Consider the following 26,609-nt stretch of genomic DNA (forward strand, 5'->3'; position numbering starts at 1 on the left):
GGTTTTGTCTTGACGGCAATAGTCCAGTTTGGGTGCCTTTCGTCCTCCACATAATATACTTGTGATACTTGAATGGCTAATACATACGGCCCATCTGCAATATCATCTCCCTAGTGTATTAGTTTTTTGAAATTCACAAGGCGAAATCCGTATTCATCAGCCTTGTACCCCCTGTCTTTCTTGATGTTAACTCAATCACACTTAAATAGCACATACTGAGTCTTGTCATACTACTCAACTTCGATTATTTGAGTTAGCTTGTCATAGTAGGTATCACCATTAACAGTAGGCACACACACCCCACTATTCTAAGTCGTCTTCCCTACATCGTGTGCCAGAGTGCAAAACAACATGTCGTTAACCACGTAGCGGCTATATTTAAATGCAGTTTGTATCAGCCCTTTGGAATGCCATACAAGCTTATTCTCCAATTCAATTCGGCTTAACTTGTCCAGCTTGTTTACCTGATATTTGGGACAATGTTTGTTATTTTAAGTAAAACATCGCCTACCAATCACAAAATTAGTGTTCATTAATCTTACATATTCACGATACCAATCACAAAATTATGCTTCATGTATCCGGTGCAATTCCTCATCCAACAAGTGCTCACTATTGTTTGTCTGCCTCGATGTATCCAAATGTGTACTACACATAATTCATAATCGTCAAATTAAACCCACAGGTAACAACAAATAATAATAATAAATATAAATATTACAACTCACGTGCACAGTTGAAGGAACTCGTCTGAGTTGACCTTAATGTATCGATGAACCTGTATAAATGCGCGTCTGTCGAGGTTGAATCTAATCGATGCCCCTCTAGCTTCATCAGGGTTTCTTGGATCGAGGCCTAGTGTGTATTGTTTGCACATTCAATAAATATCGCGAACAAAACATTACTAATTCTTCTGCTATGTACCCTTCCACAATAGATCCTTCCGGTTCAGCTTTGTTGCGAACCTTAAATTTGTATCTACTAAGAGACCTAGCTGTGAAACAAGTACTAATTACACATCAAACACGTCTCTTATTAAACAAAAAAATAATTGTAGAAGATACACTTTAAAAATGTTCATAAGTGTTACCTCTCAAATGGATACATCCAACGAGTGTGTACCGATCCACCTATCTTGCATTCACATACCAAATGAATGAGAATGTGTACCTAAGTTGTAAAAAAGCATGGGGGAAATATTTATTCAAACTTGTACAATATTAAAACTATTTGAGTCTGAAGTCGGTCCAAATCTTCTTCTCGTAATGTCTTGGAACATATATCCAATAGGAGTGCAAACAAATCTATCATAGGTCTAGCAACCTTGGTAGGTAAAGAATGATGCCATGCGATTGGCATAATCTACTACATGAGCATATGGTTGTCATGACTCTTTAAACCCACAATGATACGTTCTTTAAATTTCACATAACGCGACACATTTGAAGCATACCCGTCAAGTACTCTAACATCTTTAATCACCTTCAAAAAAGAGTATTTATCTGCACTAGACATCGCGAAGCAAGCTGGGGGTAGGAATGTCTTGCCTTTGTCATTTGTATATGGATCAAGTTCTGGTCTCAAACCCATTTTTTGTAGGTCTTGTCGTGCTTCAAAGTAGTCTTTTGTTTTTCCTTTAATGTCTAGCAGTGTGTCAAATATATTATCACAAACATTTTTTTCAATGTACATCACATCAAGGTTATTTCGTAATAAATTGTCTTTCCAATAGGGCAAGTTGAAGAAGATACTTTTCTTCTTCCAAACAAATTCTTCATTTGCATCCTGATGTTCAATTCCCTGTAACTGTCTTAGGACTTCCTCACCATCTGGCACAATAGGTGCTTCACCAAGTTCTTGTGTAACGTCAAATGTCTTCTTGTTCATTCTCCTCCTATGATCGGGAGGAAACCATTACCTATGCCTCATATAGCACTGTTTTTTGCCATATGTTAACCATACAGGCCTTGTAAAATGCATACAACAAAGACATGCCTTTTGGCCCTTGGTACTTCACCCCAGCAAATCTGCGTAAGCTAGAAAGTAATTTATTATCCACATCAATACGGCTCGCATCACAAACTTCTTTTTCGTCGAAATGTCAAAAGTCGTCACCACGTTAGCCCATAATTCCTCTAATTCTGATTTAGGGGTTGTAGATAGACATCTATATTCATTCCAGGTGAAATTGGGCCTGGGATGATCAGAGATAACATAATATACGGTTGCTTCATGAATAGCCAAGGAGGCAAGTTGTACGTTACCAGCATGACTGGCCAAGTACTGTGGGAGTTGTTCATGTTCCCAAAAGGATTGAATCCATCTACTGCTAAACCAAGTCTGACATTGCATGGATTTGAGGCAAATTATGGGTGTCGTGCATTGTATGACTTCCACGCTTCACCATCTACCAGATGTCTTAATACGCAATCTTTTATGCGCGTATCAGCATGCCACCTTATGTGGGTAGCAGTATGTTTTGACATAAACGTCTGTAGTCTTGATATCAACAGAAACCACAACACCTTAACTGACCTTCTTTTCGATATTCGAGACAACCCCTCTTCTTCATTAGTTTCATCTTTCCACAGACCATACAATTGTTTAATTTATCGATATCCATCCAAAACAGCATACAATCATTACGACATGCCGGAATCTTTTCATATCCAAGCCCCAAGTCCCTCAAATACTTTTTGACCTCGAATGTATTTTTAGGTAAAGTGCCCTCAGTTGGAAGAAACTCATTGATGAATTCAAGCAAGGATGAGAAAATGGAGTTACTCCATCCACCCATACACTTAAAGTTATAAAGATGTACAATGGTCCCCCAATTTGCTATGTTTTGTATTCTCACATAGTGGCTTGTTTGCATCCTTGATCAAATTGTAGAACTTTCTCACACAATCGTCATCAGTGTCTTCTTGGGCATCTTCCATAGCTTCAACTTCAGCTTCCATTTGAGATCCACCCTCATCTACTCTACCATCGTGCATACGAAAAACGTCATGCAACATTTGATACAACATTCTGTGCTCGTCAAGATTTGGTGCACTATCAACTGGTGCCGAAATCGAGCCTTCAATTATTGGCTGTATTATGGGAAGCATTAATCTTTTCTCCATGGCATACCCAATCAGAATAACCTTGCAACATCCCGGATCCACATGTCAAATGGTCATATACTTCTTATGGCCTAAGTTTCTTGCACAAGGAACACTTCTTACAAGGGCACACAATGAATTCTTTAGTTTTGGAGTTGCTAACTGCAAATGATACAAACTCTTTAACTCCATTAATATTAATATACTCTCTCGAACCTCTAAACTTTTTCATCCAACTCTTGTCCATAACGTGACTACATTGCAAATACATAGTAAATGTGCTATGTTTTTAGATAAACAGATACAACTATTAATCATAAATCATTTTTTTTTTCTAATATTGGATAAAAATCAATCCAATAAGAAAATGGGGGATTGGTACTCGTCCATCTATGTCAAACATAAGCAAAAATAAATGAAGTTTCTAGCTAAATGTAAGACAAAAATATAATGGTTACGACTTTTGTCGTGTAATGACTTGCCTTTCACAAGTCATGGTGGGCTCCATTACTGTTTTGTGAAGCCACACAAATTGCATCTACTTGTTTTCTTCATGGAGAAGGTTTCTCACGTTACTTCATAGAGAACTTTTTTTAGAGTTTACTTCAAGAAGTATTGATCGACTGCCAATATATATATGAAGCCATTCGGTCATTTATTCTGGGTGTGCAATCCAGCAATAGAGAGAAGAGAAGAGAAGAAAGACAGCAACTTCGTGGTAGTAGAGAAGACAGAAAAAAAAAAAAAAAAAAAAAAAAAAAAAAAAAAAAAGAAAAGAAAAGAAAAGAAAAGAAGAAGAAGAAGAAGAAGAAGAAAGAGTGTATCTCGTAGATTCTTCCTATTTGTGTTGGCCACACAATGGTTTAGAGAATTTAAAGTATTATCTCTTTTGTATAATTCTCTTTCAAGTGAGAGTGACATTTGGGTGTATTGGGATTTTTGGGTTTGAGTGGTTTTTCTGTACTACTCTTTGTACTCCACCTTTTGTTAGTGAATATTCTCCGGGTTGTCTCTGCCAGTGGATATAGGCATATTAAGCAGAACCACTTAAATCTAGGTGTCTTGTGTGATTATGTTTTTTTTTTTTTTTTTTTTTTTTTTTTTTTTCTATTCTGTTATTTTATGCTTATTTGGTGATCCCTAAAATTAGTTTTGTCACAATAAACTGGTATCAGAACTTGGGTATTTATTTTGCAGGATGGCTACTGCAAAATATGAAGTAAAAAAATTTGATGTTAGAATAGTTTCAGTCTATGGTGACTCAAGATGCGGGCTTTGTTATGACAACAAGGTTTGGCAAAGATTTTAAAACCATACGAGGAAGGAATTGGTATTAAAGCACTTGAAGAAAGTGGAGAATATGCGGAACTTGAACAAAATGCTCAAAGTGCAATTTTGTTGTCTCTTTCAGATGGAGTTTTGAGAGATGTTTCTGATGAAGAAACTACTGCTAGACTTTGGAAGAAGATGGAGAACTTGTACATGAAGAAGTCTCTCACTAACCGGTTGTATTTGAAGCAACAGTTATATAACCTCAAGATGAAAGAAGGTATGCCTCTTTGTGATCATCTTGATGACATTAATAGAATTATTTTGGATCTAAAAAATATTGATACTAAAGTAGATGATGAGGATCAAGCACTGATTTTGTTACGTTCACTACGAGATTTGTTTGACAATTTTGTTAATTCAATGTTGTACAATAGAGATACCATCTCCTTAGCTAATGTTAAATCTGCTTTGAATTCTATGAAGTTGAGAACAAGATTAAATCGTAAAGGTAGTGAAAATCTGGCAGAGGGTTTATTTGTTAGTGGTCATTTGGAAAATTGTTCTAATTTTAGAGGTCGATCAGGAGGAAGAGACTCAAATAGAGGAGGCCAATTGCAATCTAACTAAAAGAACAGAGTGAAGTGTTACTATTGTAAAAAATATGGGCATTATAAATCCGAGTGTTCGAAGTTGAAAAGTAAATAGGAATGTGATAAGCTAAATTCCTCTTTTGTGGCTGGTGTTGTCGAAGGAAATCCTAAGGATTCAAAATTTGTCCTTGCAGTTACCGAGTCAGATGGTTGTCTTAACAATAAGTGGGTCCTTGATACTGCATGTACTTCTCATATGTCCCCTAAAAGGGATTAGTTTATTCATTATGAGCTAGTCAATGGTGGTTCAGTCTTGATGGGAAATGGCGTCACCTGCAAGATTGTTGGTACTGGTGCAGTTAGAATAAGGATGCATGACAAGATTGTTAGGACTTTGAAGAATGTTTGGCACATACCAGATTTGAAGAAAAATCTTATTTCTTTGAGGATTTTGGACTCCCTTGAATACGAGTATTCCGGTGGAGGTGGATTCATTTGGGTTAAGAAAGGCTCATTGGTTGTGATGGAAGGTAACAAGGTTGATGGCCTCTACTTTCATCAGGGCAGTATGGTGATAGATTCAGCTGATGTGTCTTCTTTAGATAATTTTAGACTATCAGCATTGTTAGCACAACAGAGCAAGGAGAAAAAGCGTTTCATATCGCATGTACCTTACTCTTGTGCGTTTGGAAGCATCATGTGTGTTTTGGTGTGCATTCGTCCAGATGTTTCACATGCATGTAGTCAGTGTTGTTTGTCCTGGAAAGGTTCATTGGCAGGCAGTGAAATGGATACTTCATTATTTATGGAGTGCTACAGATGTTGGTTCAGTCTTTGACAGAGACAGTGGTATCGGTTCTATTGTCATTGGGTATGTCGATTCCAATGATGCTAGTTATTTGGTTGTGACACGAGGAGTTATCGCATTGAAGAAAATTGTATTTGAGGAAAATCCAGTGAATATGTTGACTGAGCTAGCTTTGGTTCTCAAGTTTAAGAGGTGCTTGGACTTGATTGTTGTTTGTAGCTTGTGATTGCCCTTCGAGGTGTTGGAGGAGACGCCATGAGGAGATTTGCATTTAGGACTTGATGAAATTCAAGTCAAGGTGGAGATTTGTCGTGTAATGACTTGCCTTTCACAAGTCATGGTGGGCCCCATTGCTGTTTTGTGAAGCCACACAAATTACATCTACTTGTTTTCTTCATGGAAAAGGTTTCTCACTTTACTTCATAGAGAAGTTTTTTAGAGTTTACTTCAAGAAGAAGTATTGACCGACTGCCAATATATATATGAAGTCATTCGGTCATTTATTCTGGGTGTGCAATCCAGCAATAGAGATAAGAGAAGAGAGGCAGCAACTTCTTCAAGGCAGCAAAGAAGACCCAAAAAAAAAAAAAAAAAAAAAGCATCTGACTTTGTAGATTCTTACTATTTGTGTTGGCCAGAGAATTTCGAGTATTATCTCTTTTGTATAATTTTCTTTCAAGTGAGAGTGTCATTTGGGTGTATTGAGGCTTTTGGATTTGAGTGGTTTTCTCTGTAGTACTCTTTGTACTCCACCTTTTGTTAATGAATATTCTCCGAGTCGTCTCCGCCAGTAGATGTAGGCTTATTAAGCTGAACCACTTAAATCTGGATGTCTTGTATGATTGTGTTATTTTCAATTCTGTTATTTTATACTTTTTTGGTGATCCCTAAAATTAGTTTTGTTACAACTCTAAATAATTGAAAAGGAACACCAAATTAAGTGAAGACTGAAATAAGTAAATGTTGTTAGCATTCACATTTAGCTAAAATTAATTAGTTAAAGGATTTTATTTATTTATTTTAGTTACCCATTTGTCAAAATATTTATTTATTTATATATAGCATGTCAGTCTTGGAGTCTTGCTCTCCTAATATACAACATTTAACTTTGATAACCTGAAAAACTTTGAGAAATATCTTTTTCCAAGCATGAATCTGTCGCAGACTTAATTAAATCATTGATCAGATATACCAACGCATCATCGTGGAATACCTGATCTGTAGGGAATTCATAATTATCAGTGGCTCTAATAATAACTTTCATTATTCACCGCAACCCTTAGTATCATATTTACACCAAGTTTAATAAAAACATAAGTGCAGTAGATCTGCAAATATATATGTTGATACATATTTCAGCATGGACGGACAACAATGGTCACCTGCAACTTTCAGCTCTTATAGAGAGAGAGAGAGAGTGAGAGAGAGCAAGTACCGACGGCGTGCAATGGTTGCCAGTGATCGGAGGAGATAGTGCTGCACGTGGTAGATGAGACCTACTGATTAGTGATTACGACGGAGCGAAGACACCGATGCCCCATGAAAAAGACAACCTGGCTAATGGTGTGTCAAAATTGCTGTCCATGGTGATTTTGTGGATCTTGATCATCCGACTAATGGGCTTTGGCTCCACGCTCTGTTCCAACAGCGAACTGGCTAATTGCCGAAATGGGAGAAGCCCACACAAATCATATTTGTCATAGCAGTGAACTGGCTAAGGTTTATCATGCATTTCATTTCATAACATTATATATAGTCATCTTATTTGTAATTAATTGTGTTACAAAAAAAAAAAAAAAAAAAAAAAGGAAAAAAAAGGGGGGGTGGGGGGAGAGAGAGAAGGGTTAAAAATCACCAATTTTTTCGCCATTAAGTTCGTCTTGTACTACATCAAGAGCGGAGATTGAAAACGTGTGCAAGGGATGAATATTTATACAAGATAGTGATATGTATCCATAATTTGAGGAAAACATATCACACTACATAAGAAAAGATAATTCTGCATAATTGACTTGTCTTTTATGGCTTGATTGAGCTTTTCATGTGTTCCCAGGAGGAATTTGATCTCTTAATTCACAGTGATGGGAACCTGAGAGTTCGATAATCGTACAATCGACTCTCGGTCAAGCAATGTCTTCAAAATTTGAACTTGAACATCTTCAAAATCTGGTAGCCGAAATCCGGCGACGGTGGCCGAACATCACCGGATTCTGTCATACCAGTGCCAGATTCCGACCTGTTTTGCCAGAATTCGACTGCGGTCGTTGGCAATCGGGGACCTTCAGCGGTACATTCGGGCTACCAACAAACTCCAATGCCCAACGGTGGCAGATTCCCACAAATATTCCGGCAAGAATGAAGAATTTAAATTCAGAAAACGATTTAAGGTTTTTAAAATTGTATATTGTTTTTCAAAAATTAAAGAAACTTTTACGGGCAAACTGAAAATGATTTTCGTTGACCATCATTTTCGGTTGCACCAAACACCAGAAAATACAAAAAATATATTTTCTATAAAATATTTTATACCCAAACAAACAGAGCAATAAAACAAATTAAATAGCGAAATCAGAGAGGGGGGTGGAGGGTGGTAGTAGAATATTGTGCATAACAACAATGCCCTTCAATATGAAAACCAAAAGAATACCACTAATTAGTAGTTCAATTCAACATCCATACTGACCGAATACACAAACATTTCATTTCACGAACCAAAAGAAATTAAGGAAAACCAAAACCAAGAAACCACACATCTCCAATTTTCTACTGGCATCATCATCATAAAAAAAATAAAAAACAAAAAAAATAAAAATCATATGAAAACATAAATATTAATTACGGGTCGATCACGTCACAAGTTCACAATTCGTCTTAGTAGTCCACACAAACTTAAATAGAGAAAGAAACTTCCACGTTAATTAATTAGTAATACTAGTCCGGAGAATAGTGGCCGCTTAATGCAGTTCGTTGGCAGCATCATCATCGTGGCAGCACTTGAAACTAATATTCGGCTCCAAGATGCGGGGACAGTCGGGGCATTTCATGTTCTCTGGAATTCTTCCAATGTTATTTGGGATTTCAATGCGGAAGCAGGTGTGAGGAGTACTCTGGACAACCGTGTTGTGGTTCTCTATGAATGGGGATTCTAAGTTCTTCTCGCGCACCAACTCCTTCCATTTGTCAAACTCCTCCACCACCTTCAAAATAGTTGTGCCGTGGCCAATGAGCACCACGCTCAATCCTTTGCTCAACACAACCCATCCGCTCTCGTTCTTGTAGGAAAGCAGTTTCTGGATTTCTAGCATCACAGAGTCGGCGTCGGTCTTCCTATGATTCTTGGAAATTATGAACAAGCTTTCAATGCTGGTCCAGAATTTCCTGAGGATGCCAGGGTTGTCCTCTCCTTTGCTGCCCTTTCCAATGCTCACCAATTCAATGTAAATACTTGCTTCCTTTATCGTTGCATTATTGGCAAGGGCGGTTGCTCTTTCGTTAAATTTTTCGATCCAGTTGTTGTCCTTGCCCCCGTAGAAAAGGATGTACTTTTGATCTTTGATCTGATTCAACAACATATTTCAAACCTCAGTAACATATTTTTTTGGCAAAATGTGTCAGATTTAGATTTGTGAAGTAAATTTACCCAGTTATCAATATTTAGGTGAACGTTGGCTGTTATGGAGCCAATCCAATCCCTTGCATTCAACAAAGTTTCTTCCACTACAGTTGTGAAGGGGAAGGCCTTGATTCCCCATACTCTGATCATGTGGATTGCATTCTCATGTTCCACCTTTCCTTGCGGGTTCAACACCACAACGGAGGGCTTGCCCTTGAAGTACCAGTCCTCCTTCACGAATCGGATGCCTGCTATTGGTGAAAAGCACTCCACCACGTACCATGGCATCTGCAACTGCAGGAGCTCAAACTTCTTTTGCAGGTCATCGGTCCATTGGTCTACAATTGGGACCCATACAATCTTGTACTGATCATTCTTGCTTATTGAATCATAAATTGGCCTCAGGATTGAAATGTCTTCATAGATTATGTCTAGCCCCGACATGAACAGTAACACGTTCTTCCTCTTCAGCACATCAATGTTAACCTGTTTGTGTCATATTACACATTGTTCAGCCAAGATATGAATACGGAGTAACATGAGTAGTAAGATTCCTAGCCATGAACGGACCAAGATATATATATCGTTTTTAGTCTAACATCAAGGTTAAAGAAAATGTGCTTCTATAGATTTTGAGAAATGATCCATACACTCATTTCTCATAACAACCCCACAACAAGCTGATGTGATTGGTAATATTTTATTATTTTTTTACAAAAAAAAAAAAAAACAAAACAAAAAAAATAATAAAATATTACCAGCCACGTCAGCTTGTTGTGGGATTGTTGTGAGAAATGAGTGTAGGGATCATTTCTCATAGATTTTTCGAACTTGGGCACTCATAAGTCGCTTTGTAACTTTAAAAAAATGATTATCACTTATGCATTTCCTTTTTCAATATTGCTGAAAATATTCCTCCTTTCACTAATTCAAATGGGCCAAAGGCCAGACAGACACAGACCCCGGCCCTCAATGAAAAAAGGGAAAAAGAAAAAATTCTTTAGAGATTTTTAACAGCTGATTTATTGAGGAAATGTCTAATATTTATTTAAGAAGCAAAGAAGCATAGATTGAAGAAAAAAAAAAAAAAGGAAGCATAGATTGAGCTATATAATTAGGCTGTATTCCCATATTCATCCATATTTATTTCAAAAAAAAAAAATTCTAAAACCCATCTTATTAGGATAAGATGAGACAGTACTAAAATCGGTAAAATGTGACCCACTACAAGCTAGGTTTTCATATAGAGAAATAATATACATATATTTTCTACTAAATTTTCAAATTCATTATCATATTTATGAGATCCAATGTGAATCCTATAAATCTAATAATAATTTAAAAATAAAACCTGTAATAGATGTATTAATATCATTTCTCTTTTATATAATGGATTATAAGGACTGGTATTGTTGTCGGCCTACCCTTTTTCTTTTTCTTTATTAATTTATGCCGTTGTGTTGTCGCAAAGTGTATATACTTTATGTGCAAGGATCATTACCCTGATCACTAATAACGTGGGAATTATTTGGACATTACGGTCCCTTTCAAATGGAACGATTTTCAATCTAAAAGATTTGGTGCCTTATGAGACTGAGTTTTTATGGAAGGCCTGGGCCTCCCATAATTTCTAGAACTTTTACAGATACATAAAAGTGTTCTAATGATTTTCACAATTCATTCTTAGAAATTTTACTTAAAGTGTTGTATTAATACAAGGATATTAATTTATAAACAATATCTAATCAAATTAAACCATAACCCCTAAAAAAGTATAAGAGCATATATACATACCGGTTTTTTGGTAGAACCATCAATCAAGGGCTTCACGTTGTCCTCGAAATAAATCAGTCTCTTAAATACCTCCATGATCTCCGTAGGGGTAAGAAAAAGCTTCTTCAGCTTCCAGTAAGCCTTTGTCTCCTCTGCATTAAACCAATATCTCATCATTAATTAGAGTAATCCAGTTTATTGAATCTGCAAAATACATCCAAGGAAACTTGCATCCTTTCAAATTAATGTGAAAAATGAAGCTGATCGTGACCTATTTGTTGCTTGCAAATTGCAATCTGCCCCTTGAGTTTGGTGCGGATGAAGTTGAGTTTCTGAGAAAACTGGGAGAGTTCCTGCTTCTTGTCACTGAAAATCGTGCCAAGTCCAAGTAGTGCATGGCCAACGATATGATGGTCAATTTTAACGCTAGTGAGATGGTAAATGAATTGTTTCCTTATTTTTATTCTACCATGCATTAACAATAACAAGACGTAAGATAAACCTACTTAATTTCTGAAATACATAACTACCATCATTTTAGCAAACCCAAAGATTGTGATATATTAAGAGCGGATTGATATATATTGCATTAGAAAAACTTAAAAGTGCCTTTAATGCATTAATTTAGGGTTAACAAGTCTTTACAACACGACATTAGGGAGGTAGGATTTGACATACACAGTCCGTTTATGAAATTATAAATATATTTTTTTATATAATAAATACAAGTTAAAGTAGGTCAAACATGTTAAACGGGTCGTGTTTGTCATGTCAAATGTGCTGAGTTAAGTGAAATGGATTTGATATATATTGGTATAAACGTACAGGTCAAACGGATTGTATCAGTTACTCGCAAATCGTGTTTGAATTGAATCTTAATGGGTTGGCAGGTTGACCCGAACTCAACCCGCCAACCCAAATTGCAAGCCATGAAAGCTGTGCGAAGAAAAATACGTACGTCCGCTTGATAAAAAGTTTGAAAATTTATTTTTTGAACTTTTTTCCCTAAAAAGAGCTCTTAAATGCGCTTTCAGAAAAGTTTAAAAATTAGAGACACTTTTTTTTTTTTTGTTTTTTCTAAAAATACTCTTTGAAGTTTTTGTTTCTCAACCTAAAAAAAAAAAAAAAAAAAAAAGTAAAGAAAGAAGAAAAAATGAAGAAAGAAGTTACTCGTCGCTTGTGAGGCAACAGAACTGAGTGGTGCTCGCAACAACAGTTACAATAGCCCAGAAAACATCGACTGGGATATGGTCCATGCCAGTTGACAATGCTGCGACATCCTTTGTGTCATAATGACTCGACAGCTTCTCCCGCTCAAAGATGCATTTAATCACTTCTAGAGTGTATTTGATGACATTGTTAAGTTCATCGAGTGCCTGCCTGTGTTTCTCCAGGGTTGGGCGGTTCAAGAGGACGGATACCCTCCTCAGGTTTCCCACAGATTTGGCGAGTTGGTCCGTCAATTGGCTTTGGGAACTCGCCATTGTCCAATGCAACCAGAACTCGCCATAGTCCAAAGCAAAAGCCGCAAGAGTCAGCACTGCTTTTGTATCCCACGAATAGTTTGATAACTTTTTAAGTATTGACAGTGTTGTTTGGTAAGCAGTTTCCTCTCCCGGAGCCTTGCATTGCATCTGATATTACATATATATATATATTATCGATCTTTTTAATATTATAAAAATGGGAAGAAAAAAAAATGATCATGCTTTATTATTACCTCACAGGAAATGCTCTTCAGCGTGCACAAGGGTGGGCTAAAACCTGCTTCGGGGGTCTTCTCCTCCAAGTGTTCCACTGTTGCTGGGGGACCCTGCATGCAGTACGTGAGCCACGAGTAATTAGCAAACTAAAAATGACTCCATATATGTCATGATCTGCATTTCCTAATCTTGAATAAATGTGCTAATTAAAAGCTGTTTTTATCTTCAAAAGATGAAGAAATGTGGTACCATTACCCGCACAACATTATCAACGATCTGAGTGGCACGCTTAAGGATGTTCTCGACGACGATGAAAAGAGATTCAACATCAAACTTTCCATCAGTGTGGACGTGGGTAGCATAGATTTCATTCATGATCTCGTGGTCCGACAAGGCGAACAAGCTGATCAGGTTACCCTTCTTGGGTTGCTGTGAAGAAGCTGACACCACATTGCTAGCCATGTTTGTGTTACACAAAAAAATAAAACAGAGAAGGGTTTGAAGCTCTTTGGGTCTAGGGCAAAGAAGGTTTATGTTGGTGCAACCTGCTGGGGTTGTCCTCTTATATAGGCGCCAAAAGAACTGTAAAAGTGGATTGGTAATAAGGATGACAAGCCAAGACTCGGGTAAAGGATTCTCTCTTATCCACATTCACCACTTTCTGAACGTGTCCATTATACGCGCGCGTGAGACACGTTACGTGTTTGATGCAAATCAACAAAAAAAAAAATGATAATAAGGGATTTGATACTGGGGCCCACCCTCATGTGAGGGTTGTTGTACAGTTGTTGTATTGGTGTTGTAAATCTAACATTTTCCTAATAATAATAATAAAATATTACCAGTCACGTCAGCTTGTTGTGGGGCTGTTGTGAGAAATGAGTGTAGGGATTATTTCTCTTTTTATATATTATTTTTTTAAATCAATCATTATTAGACTTTTAGAATTTAAATAATTTTAAGGATATATTAAGTATTTATTAAGTGTTTATTAACAAATGAAGTAGTTTTTAAAATTATCATTTGATCAATCACACGTCCAATGGTAATTTTAAAAGTTATCTCATTTTTTAATGGACACTTAACATACTCTTAGAATTATTCGTAGAATTCACGTGTGGATCCTTGTGAGTTCTACAAATCTAATAATACTTTAATTTAAAAAAAAAAAATGATATACAAAAGATGCACAAAAATTATGCAAAAGGATATTTTATTGGAGATGGTTGCATAACGATTTTAAGCACGTGTTATCTAACCATACCTTCTTCTTTCTTTTTTTTTCTTTTTTCCGAGAGGTTTTTCAGAAGTGTTCAGATAATGGATCGTACCACGTACGTACCCTTTGATCCAGTACTAGTATATTCTATTGAGGAGGGCAGGGCATCAGTGTAAGTTTTAGATTGCTAGGAGCATCTGATCATGATATATATATATATATGATCCATTTTAGCTATTCAAAAACCTCTTCTTCTTCCTTTTTTTCTTTTATTTTTTTTACTTTTTTTATTTTACCTAATTATTTTTTAACAAAAGTTTTAACACAAATATCTATTTTACTCAGCACTCTACTTTCTTTAAATATTGTTTTTAAAAATCTTTTAATTATTATTATTTTTTCACTTGTCTCTCCACTCTCTCACTTCTTCCTCTGATTTCTTTCCCTTTGATCCAAATCTCTGAATGCCAGTATATTCTATTGAGGAGGGATCGGTATAGATTGTAAGAGTCTTAACAGCAGCATTTTTAAATTCTATTATATTCTTGAAATTAAGAAAAAATTCTTTAAAAAAAAAAATTCATTGAATCGATCAGATTCTATTATTGTTCCCTAAACTAAGAAAACACTAACCGTTAACATTATTTTAATATAAAATCTTTCTCTTTCCTCTCTCATTTCTTTAACATTTATTCCAAACAATATTTAAATGATTTTTTTCCTCTCTCTTTCTCATAGAGTTTTATTTAAAGAATATTAAAAAAAAAAATAAGAAAATGATAAAAGAAGTTATTGTGTAGTAGTACATTTAAATAGGGAAGCAAAAAGTAGGTTAATTTCCCTAAATTAAGAAAAAGTTTAAAAAGAAATGCAGTTAGTGCTCTAACCCTAAAACCTAGACCTGGTAGAAAATAGAAAGCTATTACCAAATGTGAAATAGCTGATAGCAGGGTGGGTGTGAACACTAGCTTGCTAGAAACTAAAACCATGGACGAGAATCAGCCATTGAAGACAAGAAAGTAAAGCTTTAGATATGAGTCTAAGAAGGAGGCCGGAGTTAATGAAATCGTGAATACGAAAGCCATTAATATAATGCTGCCGCTTTGTGTTTTTATTTATTATTATTTATTGCTGGAAAGGGGTAGTAAGGGATACAGATTAGCTACGTACGTACAAATCAGTCTAATAAAATGATATGTGTGCTTTAAAGTATGTAAGAAGCACACGTTTTTTTTTTTATTAATAATAAAAAAAATGTGAGAAGCACATACTATTTAAAAAGATAAATGTTTTTTTTTTTTTTTTTGAACAAGATAACTCTGATCCTTCACTCATCAAGAATAGAAAGTGATCCACAATACAAAGAGGATCTAGGGAGCAACTGCTTCCCTAAAAACAATGGTGGAGATATTACTAGGAATATCCTCCCACCATAACACATTAAAATTATTACAAAGAGCTTCTTTAGCAAGGCAATGGGCCGCCGAATTTGTCTCCCGGGGAGTGTGAATGAACCGACTGGACCATAACCCAAGTTTTTCCTTATTGATATCTCTATAAAAAGAGATATGTTAAGTGCACAACAATGCTGATGTGTCTAACATTCTCAATTTTTTTTTTTAAAAAAAAAAAATGGTGGACACATCAGCATTGTTGTGCAATTGTTGTGTAAGAATTATGCAAATAACGAGTAATTCTACATGTGCATTAAGTATATGCCAAATGTCTATAAAAAAAATAAAAAATAAAAAATGTGACTTTTAAATTCACTATTATCCCTGTGATTGATTAAATGATGATTTTGATCAAATAGTGATTTTAAAAGGTAGCTCATTTTTTTTTTTTTTATGGATACTTAATGTACATATAGAATTTCTCGCAAATAACATATCTAAATGGTATAATACCATTGCAAATTGAGAAATGATTTTTGTACATCACTTTTCTAAATTAACCATGTAGATCCTACAGATTCAATGATTTATTTAAAAAAATAATGTACAAAATATATATAAGAGATATGCATGTATCACATCTCCCATTATGAATAATTGCTAAAGATGCAGTTAATCAATATTAATTTTTATGCAGGAATTCATGCATCTTAAACAAGGAGATGGATATATAACTATAGCAAAAAAAAAAAAAAGCTCCAAAAGCAGCTAACCGGCCAACACCTAAACAACGTGTATCATGTTGTGTTCAAAAGATATTCCAACCAGGAATTTTTACACCATGGAGATAATGGAAATTAATGTCTTTAAAGGTGTCAGTTACAAGGCGTATAATAGGTTGGAGGAAGCTAAATAAGCTTTATTTAACACTATGAAATTGACTAAATCTTCTCGGGGAAAGCTTAACCAAGGTTATTCGACTCTTGAAAAGTCTAAACATGCAAGACTATTTAGAACTTAAAGATATTTATAATTCTAGAATCCCCATAGACATGTATAACGAACTCAATGGTGTCTGGAAATCTCAAAATTTAAATAAAAAATGGAGGTTCGATCAGACAATATATAAGTTGTTTCACATAAAAAAAATAGCTAACCAAACAGCCAAACTAGAAAAATTTACAAATCTCTATATCAATCTTGTCAAATAGACAAATTACGATGAAGAGTGACATTTTCAAGAAAAAAAAAAAAAATTCCTTTTGTCTTTCTAATCTATTAGAAAATGATCGAGCTTTTAGATCTAGAATTTTTTTTTTTTTTAAAAAAAAAAAAAAAAAAAAAAAAAAAAAAAAAAAAAAAACTTGCTTCCTCTTGATGTTTTTGCAATTTTTCAACAAAAAAAATTGAAGATCTAGGAATTAAGACCAGACAGGTCTTAATTTACAGCCATCGAAATATATATCAACATTCATGAAGGAGTTCAAAAGTTGACAATTCTCATCAATCATGAAAAAATGGTATATTGAAGACAGTGAATGAGGAATTATCAACCAAGTGATTTTTCAAGTCTTAGCAGTAGATCAATGGTGGAAATTCCTTTTATGATTAAAACATTACTTTCTAATTATCTAGCAAGGAATCTAAAATGGAGAAAATATTTCACCTTTCTAGATAATAATTTCAGTTGGATATATATATGGAGAGTCATAAAAAATAAAAAATAAAAAATTCTTTCAACCTGATATGGTACTTGAAAGAAACAGATGAAGAAGAATTTGCTGATCGGAGAATGAATGGTACAAAGTTCATTCTTTAGTCCTTAATTTCTTACATCGAATAAATGGATTACTAGGCACAAAGTTTAGTTATTTTGTCACACAACCCAAAGGAAATTAAAGAATCAACAATTAACAAGTTCATGATAACATGTAGTAAAAGAATCTTTGTTACTGGAGTTCCAATTGATCGGTTACATGCACAGTGCAGATCAAATAAGAAAAATTGAAGGCTTGCTTGAAAATATGGTAACAAGAAAAAAAAAATTCTTTACGTGCCATTCGATCTAAAGTTATTAGTAGGTGACATAGAGGCCCTACGTAAGCTTGATGACAAACAAAGCTCTATCTCATCACCCTCACTAGACAACATAAAGGGTAATGCTTGGAAGAAACATTTCATCCGGAAAAAATGCTTCTCCGTAGCACTGCTCCGACATAAAATACCACAATCTTATCAACCAGCTGGAATGATAAAGAAATAGCATGTGAGAAGCTTTGTAGACCAATTGTAAAAGCAAGAGATAATATGTTGCTTGCGATACTAATTGAGACTTTAATTTAATTAAAAGTAAAGTAACGATCTATCGTATACAAAAAGTAAAGATTCTTTAGAGAAACGAAAAACAGCACGCCAATAGAGCTGCTAACAAGGGCAAATATTGACAGAAAGTAATATATTTCTTTTGTTTTTGATTTTATCTATCGTAGTTCTATAAAAAGGGTAAGGAACTTTTTTTCGATCGAATGAAAAATAAATTTGAATGTCTTATAGTAATGGGAGTGAGGGAGGGAATGGCTTTGGACCTTGAGTATATATGCTTTTCTTGCTTTATATTTTTGAAGAACCTCTTTAGCTAAAGCTTGATACGTGGCATCGATCCCATTAGAAGGAGGGGGGTTTGAAGAAGACTGGTAACATTGTGGATAAGATTGTTCCGAGCTTTCTTTGCTTTCAAGCAATCTTTGCTTAAAGAGATCGAGGCTAGAGTATTGGGTTAAAGTTAAAGCAAGAAAGAGCAACCTTGCCACTTGCCAGCCAATGATGGCAACCAACAACAGCCAATAACATCTCTCCGAAAAAAATAATAATAATAATAGAAGGTACTCTCTGTTCAATGGGAAAACACAATCACCCTTTTTGATAGCGGCCCAAAAAAGAAAAAAACCACATATCATCGTACGACATCGTTTAGGCAGGTACTGCGTTATTTAAGTTGGCTTATATATATCAGATCGAAATTAAAATTTTAGGTGTGTGGGAGCAAAATTAAAAAAGAACACTTTTTAGACACTAAAAAATTAATTGGAGGGTCTATTTCATAAAATACATGTACTTTAGAATTTGTTTTTAAAATTTTATGGGGACTAACAGGAGCAAACTGAGGAGATATTTGCAATCACAATCAGTCTATACATAAAAAGGATTAAAAAACAATATATAGCAATATTAAAAATAAAAAATAAATAACTATCCAAGTTCCAACTCCATCTTCTAATAATTTTATGCTTATGAACAAATAATAATAATAACATGTATCAACTAATAAATTTATGAGTTAATTACACACTTACCCTAAACTACCACCTCATTTGCAATTTCACCTCTAAACTATGAATTAGCTGCTAGCCTACACAATAAAGCGATGAAGAAGATTATGGAAGAACCAGGCATACCAAGTCCTTAACAGGCTTGCCAACAACAAGCCAACATCTATATCAAACCACACAGAATGTAAACCTTGGCCACCCCCATTGTTCTTGTTTTTCTTTCTTTTCTTCAATTTTTTCTTTTCTTATTTCTTTCTTCTTCTTTTTTTTTTTTTTTAAATTGTATTTAAGTATTTTCAATAATTTCAGTTAGAAAAGACATCAATCACTAAGAGATTGGTCACATTGAGAATTTTAAAAATTTTGTTAAGGTACATTGTAAATTTTTAAACATTTAAAGCAAAATTTAAAAAAAAAAAAAAAAAAAAAAAAAGAAAAAAAAAAAAGAAGCCAAACTTTGAGGGGTTAATTGTATTTTCCCATTTTATTATTTATAGCACACATTGAACATTAATTGAAAGAACTCGTGTGGCATAAGATACCTTCCGGATTGATATGCAATAAGACAATTCACACGGCAACATTGACATTAATAAAAGGATATATAGGTCACTGCTTTGTAGTGTAGGCCAGCAGCTAATTCATAGTTTAGAGGTGAAATTGCAAAACAGGTGGTAGTTTAGGGTAAGTGTGTAATTAACTCATAAAATTATTAGTTGATACGTGTTGTTAGTATTATTATAACCACCCCCATCTAGCCCATTGGGGGCGGCTGATCCACCCCATCTAGCCCAACCACCCCGTTTTTCCTGATTTTCAGTTTAAAACAATGTCATTTTGGCAACTAACACGTATATAAGGAGTAATTTTGGAAATTTTTGTACAAAAAAACGCATGTGCGGGGCACGTGAGTCATTTTCCGTCAAAGAATACGAAAATCACTGACGGATTGGTCACATTGAGAATTTTGAAAACTTTATTCGAGCACATTGCAAATTTTTAAACATTTGAGGCAAAATTAAAAAAATGGTCAAACTTTGAGGGGGTGAATTACCAATTATGTCAATGTCTCCCTCCATTGTCAATGTCTACCCCCAAACTACCAATTATGTCAATGTTTCCCTCTAAACTATCAAAAAATGTCAATATCCCCCTAAAGCCCCCCTCTCCCCCAAAAAAAAAAGACAAGAATAACCCTAAAAAATTTTCAATAAGACAAATATATTCTTATAAATTTGAGAAGAAAAAAAAACTAAAACAAAAAATGAAAAACCTTGGCTTTTATTTTATTGTGTTTACTTTTTTATTTTTCTTTTTAAATAATTTTTTTGTTTTGTTTTTTTTTATATATAATTTTAAGAATTTTTATAATTTTATGAAGTGTATTTTTGTCATTATGGGTACATTGACATTGTTTCGTAATTTAGGGGAAGACATTAACACAATTGGTTGTTTGAGAGGTACATTGACAACTAGGTTGTAGTTTAAAGGAGGTATGTATACTTTTCCCTAAATTTAATAAAATAATCATTTCCGTTGAATAAGATATTAAATAACAAAGTGATAAAGATTAGAGAGTAAAAATAGGGGAGTAACGTAAGGATCCATCTTTTTTATCTAATAGTGATCTAATTATGATTTTAAAAGTCACATCAACTTTAGAGGATACAAAGATGATCCTATCATTTTTAGGGTTAGCCTCATGATGCCTAAAATAGAATTCAATCTCTTTCTCTTTTCCTTAAAACCTAATTACTTCAGGAATTTAATCTCCATTTATTGATCCTTATCCTAACTTTGATCTTCCACTTTCTATTTGTACATCAAGAAAAGAACAAAGAAGAAATCATCGATAAAACAATCTAACAAGCGTGGACACCCACCAAGCTTTAATACCCATTACCAAGTATTTTCTCAGCCGTTCGATCGCAAACTTGGACTTTTACCTAAACTCGATGACCAATTTAGCCCTCTTATCACGGCGAGACTATAACATGTTTTTTTTTTTTTTTTTTTTTTTTTTGGTCCTAATCGAATAAATGAAAGGGTAACAAAGAAAGATCATTCACACTTATGATCCAAAAAAAAAAAAAAAAAAAAGTGGATGATCCTATAAAAGAAAAAGAGGTGGCCTCCCTTACAATAGACCCAAACGAAACTAAAATAGTACTTAAATAAAAACAAAATGTAGGAAATAAATCAAACAAGCAACCCGGTCCTCTCAAAGGACCGCACAAGGCGATTAAAAAAGCTAAAGGGGTGCAAAATAAGGCAAGCTCATCTATACCCGCACTTTGGAACAACAACAACCACCCGAAGATAGCTGAAGCGGTAGAAGTACTAAAATAGTCCAAATCTGGGATTGCAGAAAAGATAGGCACGCACCAGTACAAATCCAGATACAAGAATCTCTCCAAAAGGGATATTAAAACCCAGGCAACAAAATAAAACATAAATAAATAAACAGCAAAAAGTCCAAAAATCAACAACTCCAATGACCGGCGGAGCAAACCACAAAAAGGCATCCGGCGTCGGCACGTACGTGAGATCCACGTGCCAGCGGTGGTACTCCACCCGATGCTTGAGCGCCACGCGTCATAGGCTCATGGGAGGTGGAATGTGGTGTGGCTAGTGGTGCCGGTGATGGCAGTGAAGTGGCACGTGGGAGCTAAAGACTCTCAAAGGAATATAGATCTAGCTTTAAAAAAACTAGATCTAAGAACTTGAAAAACGGCTACCGACGCTAGGGAGAAGACGACGAACGTTGAGGAGAGAGCCACCAGCTCGGTGAAGAAGCCAAGACATCAAGGTGGCAGATTCGGGTAGGCCGGATAAGTCGTACATGACGACAGATAAAACTTCCAGAGAGGTGAAAAGGACTAAAGAAACCTCTAACCAACAGTAGCATAAAAAAAAAATTTAATAAAAAAAATAAAAAATAAAAACTCTTATCTGCACAAAGAACACTCAAGACTATACCACGTATACGTTCGCAATTCCAAGCTTTCTCTCTCTAACCTAAATGGTTATTACTTATTAAAGATGTTTACTGACAATGGTTAAGTCTCCTAAATGGTTATTAAGGATGTTTATTGAAAATGGTTAAGTTTTGTTGTAAATTACTAGTTTAATTTTGGTTGAAATGAAGCTCTTTTGAATTTACATAAAATATATTTTCATTGCTTTGGATTTATTGATGAGTTTATAAATATTATATTGTGCATTTAAGGATACAGAATCTCCACCTTGATATTAGGCTGTGACAGTTTGTGTTACCCTTGAAGCCCGATCTACTCATTTGCTCAAGAACACTCTCTTCCTCCCAAATTAAAGCTCCCAACTTTCTTTCGATCCTCTTTTTCTCTCTTTCTCTAACTCGATCTATTCTCTCTCTTTCTAGTGGTAGCTGGATTAACCGCCCGTATGTACACCTGAATTTATAGGCATTAGTTCAATTATGGATTAACAGTCGTTCAGCAACAGATTTAGAATTCTCTAGACAATTATCAAGGAACACTACAAGAAATTTACACATTAGCGGCCAACCTTTTAGCGGCAACCCTAAAGTTGCTGCTAAAGATCACTCATTAGCGGCGACAATTTCAGGTCGCTGCTAATAATCGATCTTTAGTAGTGGCCACAAATATACACCATCTCATTAGCGGCGACAAAATATCGCCGCTAATGATTCATCATTAGCAGCGACATTCACAAGTCGCCGCAGATGCTATGTTAATAGCGGCATTGGACGTCGCCGCTAATAATGATTAATAGCGGCAATAATTGGAGTCGCCGCTATTGACCCCAAAAAAATTAAGAAACAAAATTATGCTTCAATAGCGGCGACATGTGAATGTCGCCGCTGATTCTAGGTTATTAGCGGCGACATCCTAGAGTCGCCGCTAATAATGCTTCAGTAGCGGCGACAATTGCAGTCGCCGCTATTGACCCCACAAAAAATTAAAAAACAAAATTATGCTTCAATAACGGCGACATGTGAATGTCGCCGCTGATTCTAGGTTATTAGCGGCGACGTCCAAGAGTCGCCGCTAATAATGATTAATAGCGGCGATAATTGGAGTCGCCACTATTGACCCCAAAAAAATTAAGAAATAAAATTATGCTTCAATAGCAGCGACATGTGAATGTCGCCGCTGATTCTAGGTTATTAGCGGCGACATCCAAGAGTCGCCGCTAATAATGCTTCAGTAGTGGCGACAATTGCAATCGCCGCTATTGACCCCAAAAAAAATTAAGAAACAAAATTATGCTTCAATAGCGGCGACATGTGAATGTCGCCGCTGATTCTAGGTTATTAGTGGCGACATCCAAGAGTCGCCGCTAATAATGCTTCAGTAGCGGCGACAATTGGAGTCGCCGCTATTAACCCCACAAAAAATTAAAAAACAAAATCGTAATCATCAGCGGCGACTTGTGAATGTCGCCGCTGATTATAGGTTATTAGCGGCGACATCCAAGAGTCGCCGCTAATAATGCTTCAGTAGCGGCGACAATTGGAGTCGCTGCTAATGACTCTACACAATAAAAAATAATAATAAAATAAAATAAAATAAAAAATAAACTCATATTTTAGCGTCTTAAAATAATATTTGCCTTAATAAACTTTTTTAAAACAATTAAACCCTATACAGAAAAATTGATATTTTTAAATATTATTAGTAAAGTTTTCTATTTACTATTCTTAATTAATATATATTCACCGTTTAGTAATTTTTTGCTTTTATAGTTATATATTAATTGTTTTTGTCATGATTGATCTTAGTGCATTGTATTGTAGACTTAGTCAAATGTATCATAAACAAAATAGAACGATCTCATGTATTGAACATCCAATCAAACCTATTGCATTAGTCTGACTATTCATGATAGTGTTCGACCGATCAAACTTGACACAGTGAAGGTTCAATCGATCATAGTGTAATAGTTCGTTCGATCGATCATGATAAAATAATATGATTGATATACCATCTGATCGATCCTAGTGCATTAGTATGATCGATCGTGATAGAGTTTCCTCAATCAAACTTGACACAATAAAAGTTCGATCTAACATGTGATTGATCCTAGTCTGATCGATCATCACAAGATCATAGGATCGATTAGAAGATCTGATCAATTCAAGCAAATTACTCTGATCGATCGAACATTCAATCGATCCTAGTGCATTAGTCTAATCAATCGTGATAGACTTCGATCAATTAAACTTGACAAAGTGAATGTTCGATAGAAGATATTATCAATCATAGTGCATTGGTCCAATTTGACAAAGTGAATGTTCAATAGAAGATATGATCGATCATAATAAGATTGATAGAAAATATGATTGATCTTAGTGCATTAGTTCAATCAATCATGACAGGATCATAGAATCGATAGAATATCTGATTAATCAAAGTATATCATTTTGATCGATTGAACCTATTGCATTAGCCTGATTAATCATGATAGAGTTTGACCGATCAAACTTGACAAAGTGAAGGTTTGATCGAACGTCTGATTGATCCTAGGGTAGGAGTCTGATCAATCATGATATAATAATATTATCGATAGACCATTCGATCGATCCTATTGCATTAGTCCGATTGATCGTGATAGAGTTTGATTAATCAAACTTGACATAGTGAATGTTCGATCTAACGTGCGATTGATCTTAAGTATTAGTCCGATCGATCATCATATGACATAGTGAAGGTTTGATTGATCATCCAATCAATCCTACTATACTTGTCCATCCAATTGATCAAATTAGACGCTTTTTCATTTTTTGGCCCAAACTGCCCTATAAGGGTAGCTAAATTGTAATTTTCCCATATATATATATATATATATATACACACACACATCATATATACATATTATAATTTTTAAGTAGTTATTAAGAAATATATAACATTATTTTTTTAGGGGGAAAAAGTACATATATTCCCCTTAAACTAACACTCAATTGTCAATGTACCTTCCAAACTATCAATTATGTCAATTTCCCTCCTAAGACCAACAAAAAGAAAAAATTGACCATAAATTATTCTTTTTGAAAAAAATAAACAAGGGGAAAAAAAAAAAGAGAAAATAGACAGTTTTTAATTTTTTCTTTTAGGAAAAATTGCATTTTAGCCCCCAAAATTACCACCCGTTTTGCAACTAGCCCTACAAACTACCAATACTCCGACTTTGGCCCTCCAAACTACAAAAACCTTTGAAAAAGACCCCATTTGACAAAATATCCCCATATTATCCCTGCCACGTGTTATTTTTCAATTAAAAAAAATAAAAAATAAAAAATTGAAAACTAAAAAAACTGTATTTTTTTTTTTTTTTAAAAAAAAAAAGGAGACCGGCAACCACCTCCTTGGGGAGGGGTGTGGCCGCAAGTCACCCCTAGAGGTGGTGCTCGCAAGCTAGCCTATTTTCCTTATTATTATTTTTTTAAAAAAAAAAAAATTAAGTTTGTTTTTTAGTTTACTCCTTTTTTTTTTTAAATAATATATTATTTTTGATTGAAAAATGACACATAGCAGGGGTAATATGGGGATATTTTTCCAAATGGGGTCTTTTTCAAATATTTTGGTAGTTTGAGGGGCAGAGTTGGAGTGTTGACAATTTGTGGGGCTAGTTGCAAAATGGGTAGTAATTTGTGGGGTAAATTATAATTTTTTATTTTTTGAAAAATTACGGTTTAGCCTTTCAAATTACCACCCGTTTTGCGTTTTGCCTCACAAACAGTCAACACTCTGACTCCGGCCCCTCAAACTACCAAAACTTTTGAAAAATGTCCCATTTGGCGAAATATTCCCGTATAACCCCTACCACGTGTCATTTTTTAATTTTAAAAAAAAAATTAATTTTTTTTTTAATCAAAATAAATAAGGAAAATGGGATGGCTCGTGGCCACCCCAGTGATTGGTGGGTGGCTCGCAGGCCACCCCCCGAGCCCTAGGGGTGGCTTATGGGCCCCAGAGGTGGTCGAGGCAGCCACCCCAAAACACCGTATTTTCTATTTTTATAAAAGGGAAAATTGCACCGTTGGTCCCTGTGGTATGTCATAATTATTTTTCACTCCCTATAGTTTAAACCATAGGAAGTAAAAAATAATTATGGTATACCATAGGGACCAACGGTGCAATTTTCCCTTTATAAAAATAAAAATAAAAATTTAGTTTTTTAGTTTTTAATTTTATAATTTTATAATTTTTTTTTTTAGTTTTTTTTTTATTTTTTTAATTGAAAAATTACACATGGTAGGGGTAATATGGAGATATTTTGTCAAATTGAGCATTTTTCAAAGGTTTTGGTAGTTTGGTAAGTCGGAGTCGGAGTGTTGGTAGTTTGTAGGGTTAAATGGACAATGTATGATAATTTGGGGGACTAAATTAATTTTTTTTTTCTTACCAAAAAAAAAAAATCAGTCAAATTATTAGCAGTGACCAGCTGGTGTCGCCGCTATTAATGCCCAATACTTAACGCGGGAATGAAAGGCGCTAAGGCGAAAAAAATTTCGCCCAAAACTAAAAAAAAAAAAATTGAGCTTCCAAGTTCCAACATATCAAAATCAGATTTCTCTCTCTCTCTCTCTCTCTCTCTCTCTCTCTCTCTCTCTCTCTCTCTCTCTCTCTCCTGCACATCTCACTAATCCAACATATCAAACTCTCTCTCTTTCTGGGTTCGCCACTGAGACCACAGCTCACCACTGAAGAGCGTGGGTAGGCTCTCGGAGATTTAGACGTTTTGTAATTTGAAAGCTTAATGGAAAACGACCTGATTTCTTCTGTATTTCGAAATTTTG

General features: G+C 34.9%; 1 protein-coding gene across 1 annotated transcript; it reads right to left on the reverse strand.

Annotated features, from left to right (window-relative positions):
* Positions 1–8,616: 8,616 nt before the first annotated feature.
* On the reverse strand, positions 8,617–13,385 carry LOC133852258 (protein SIEVE ELEMENT OCCLUSION B-like). Its single transcript, XM_062288974.1, has 7 exons — positions 13,119–13,385; positions 12,881–12,973; positions 12,331–12,794; positions 11,432–11,526; positions 11,182–11,312; positions 9,415–9,873; positions 8,617–9,331 (listed from the first exon to the last, which is right to left on the reverse strand). The coding sequence occupies exons 1-7, from the start codon at positions 13,323–13,325 to the stop codon at positions 8,729–8,731; spliced, it is 2,052 nt and encodes a 683-aa protein (XP_062144958.1). The 5' UTR covers positions 13,326–13,385; the 3' UTR covers positions 8,617–8,728.
* Between the last annotated feature and the right edge of the window lie 13,224 nt (positions 13,386–26,609).

This window comes from Alnus glutinosa, chromosome 12 (genome assembly GCF_958979055.1).
Source record: "Alnus glutinosa chromosome 12, dhAlnGlut1.1, whole genome shotgun sequence".
NCBI lineage: Eukaryota > Viridiplantae > Streptophyta > Magnoliopsida > Fagales > Betulaceae > Alnus > Alnus glutinosa.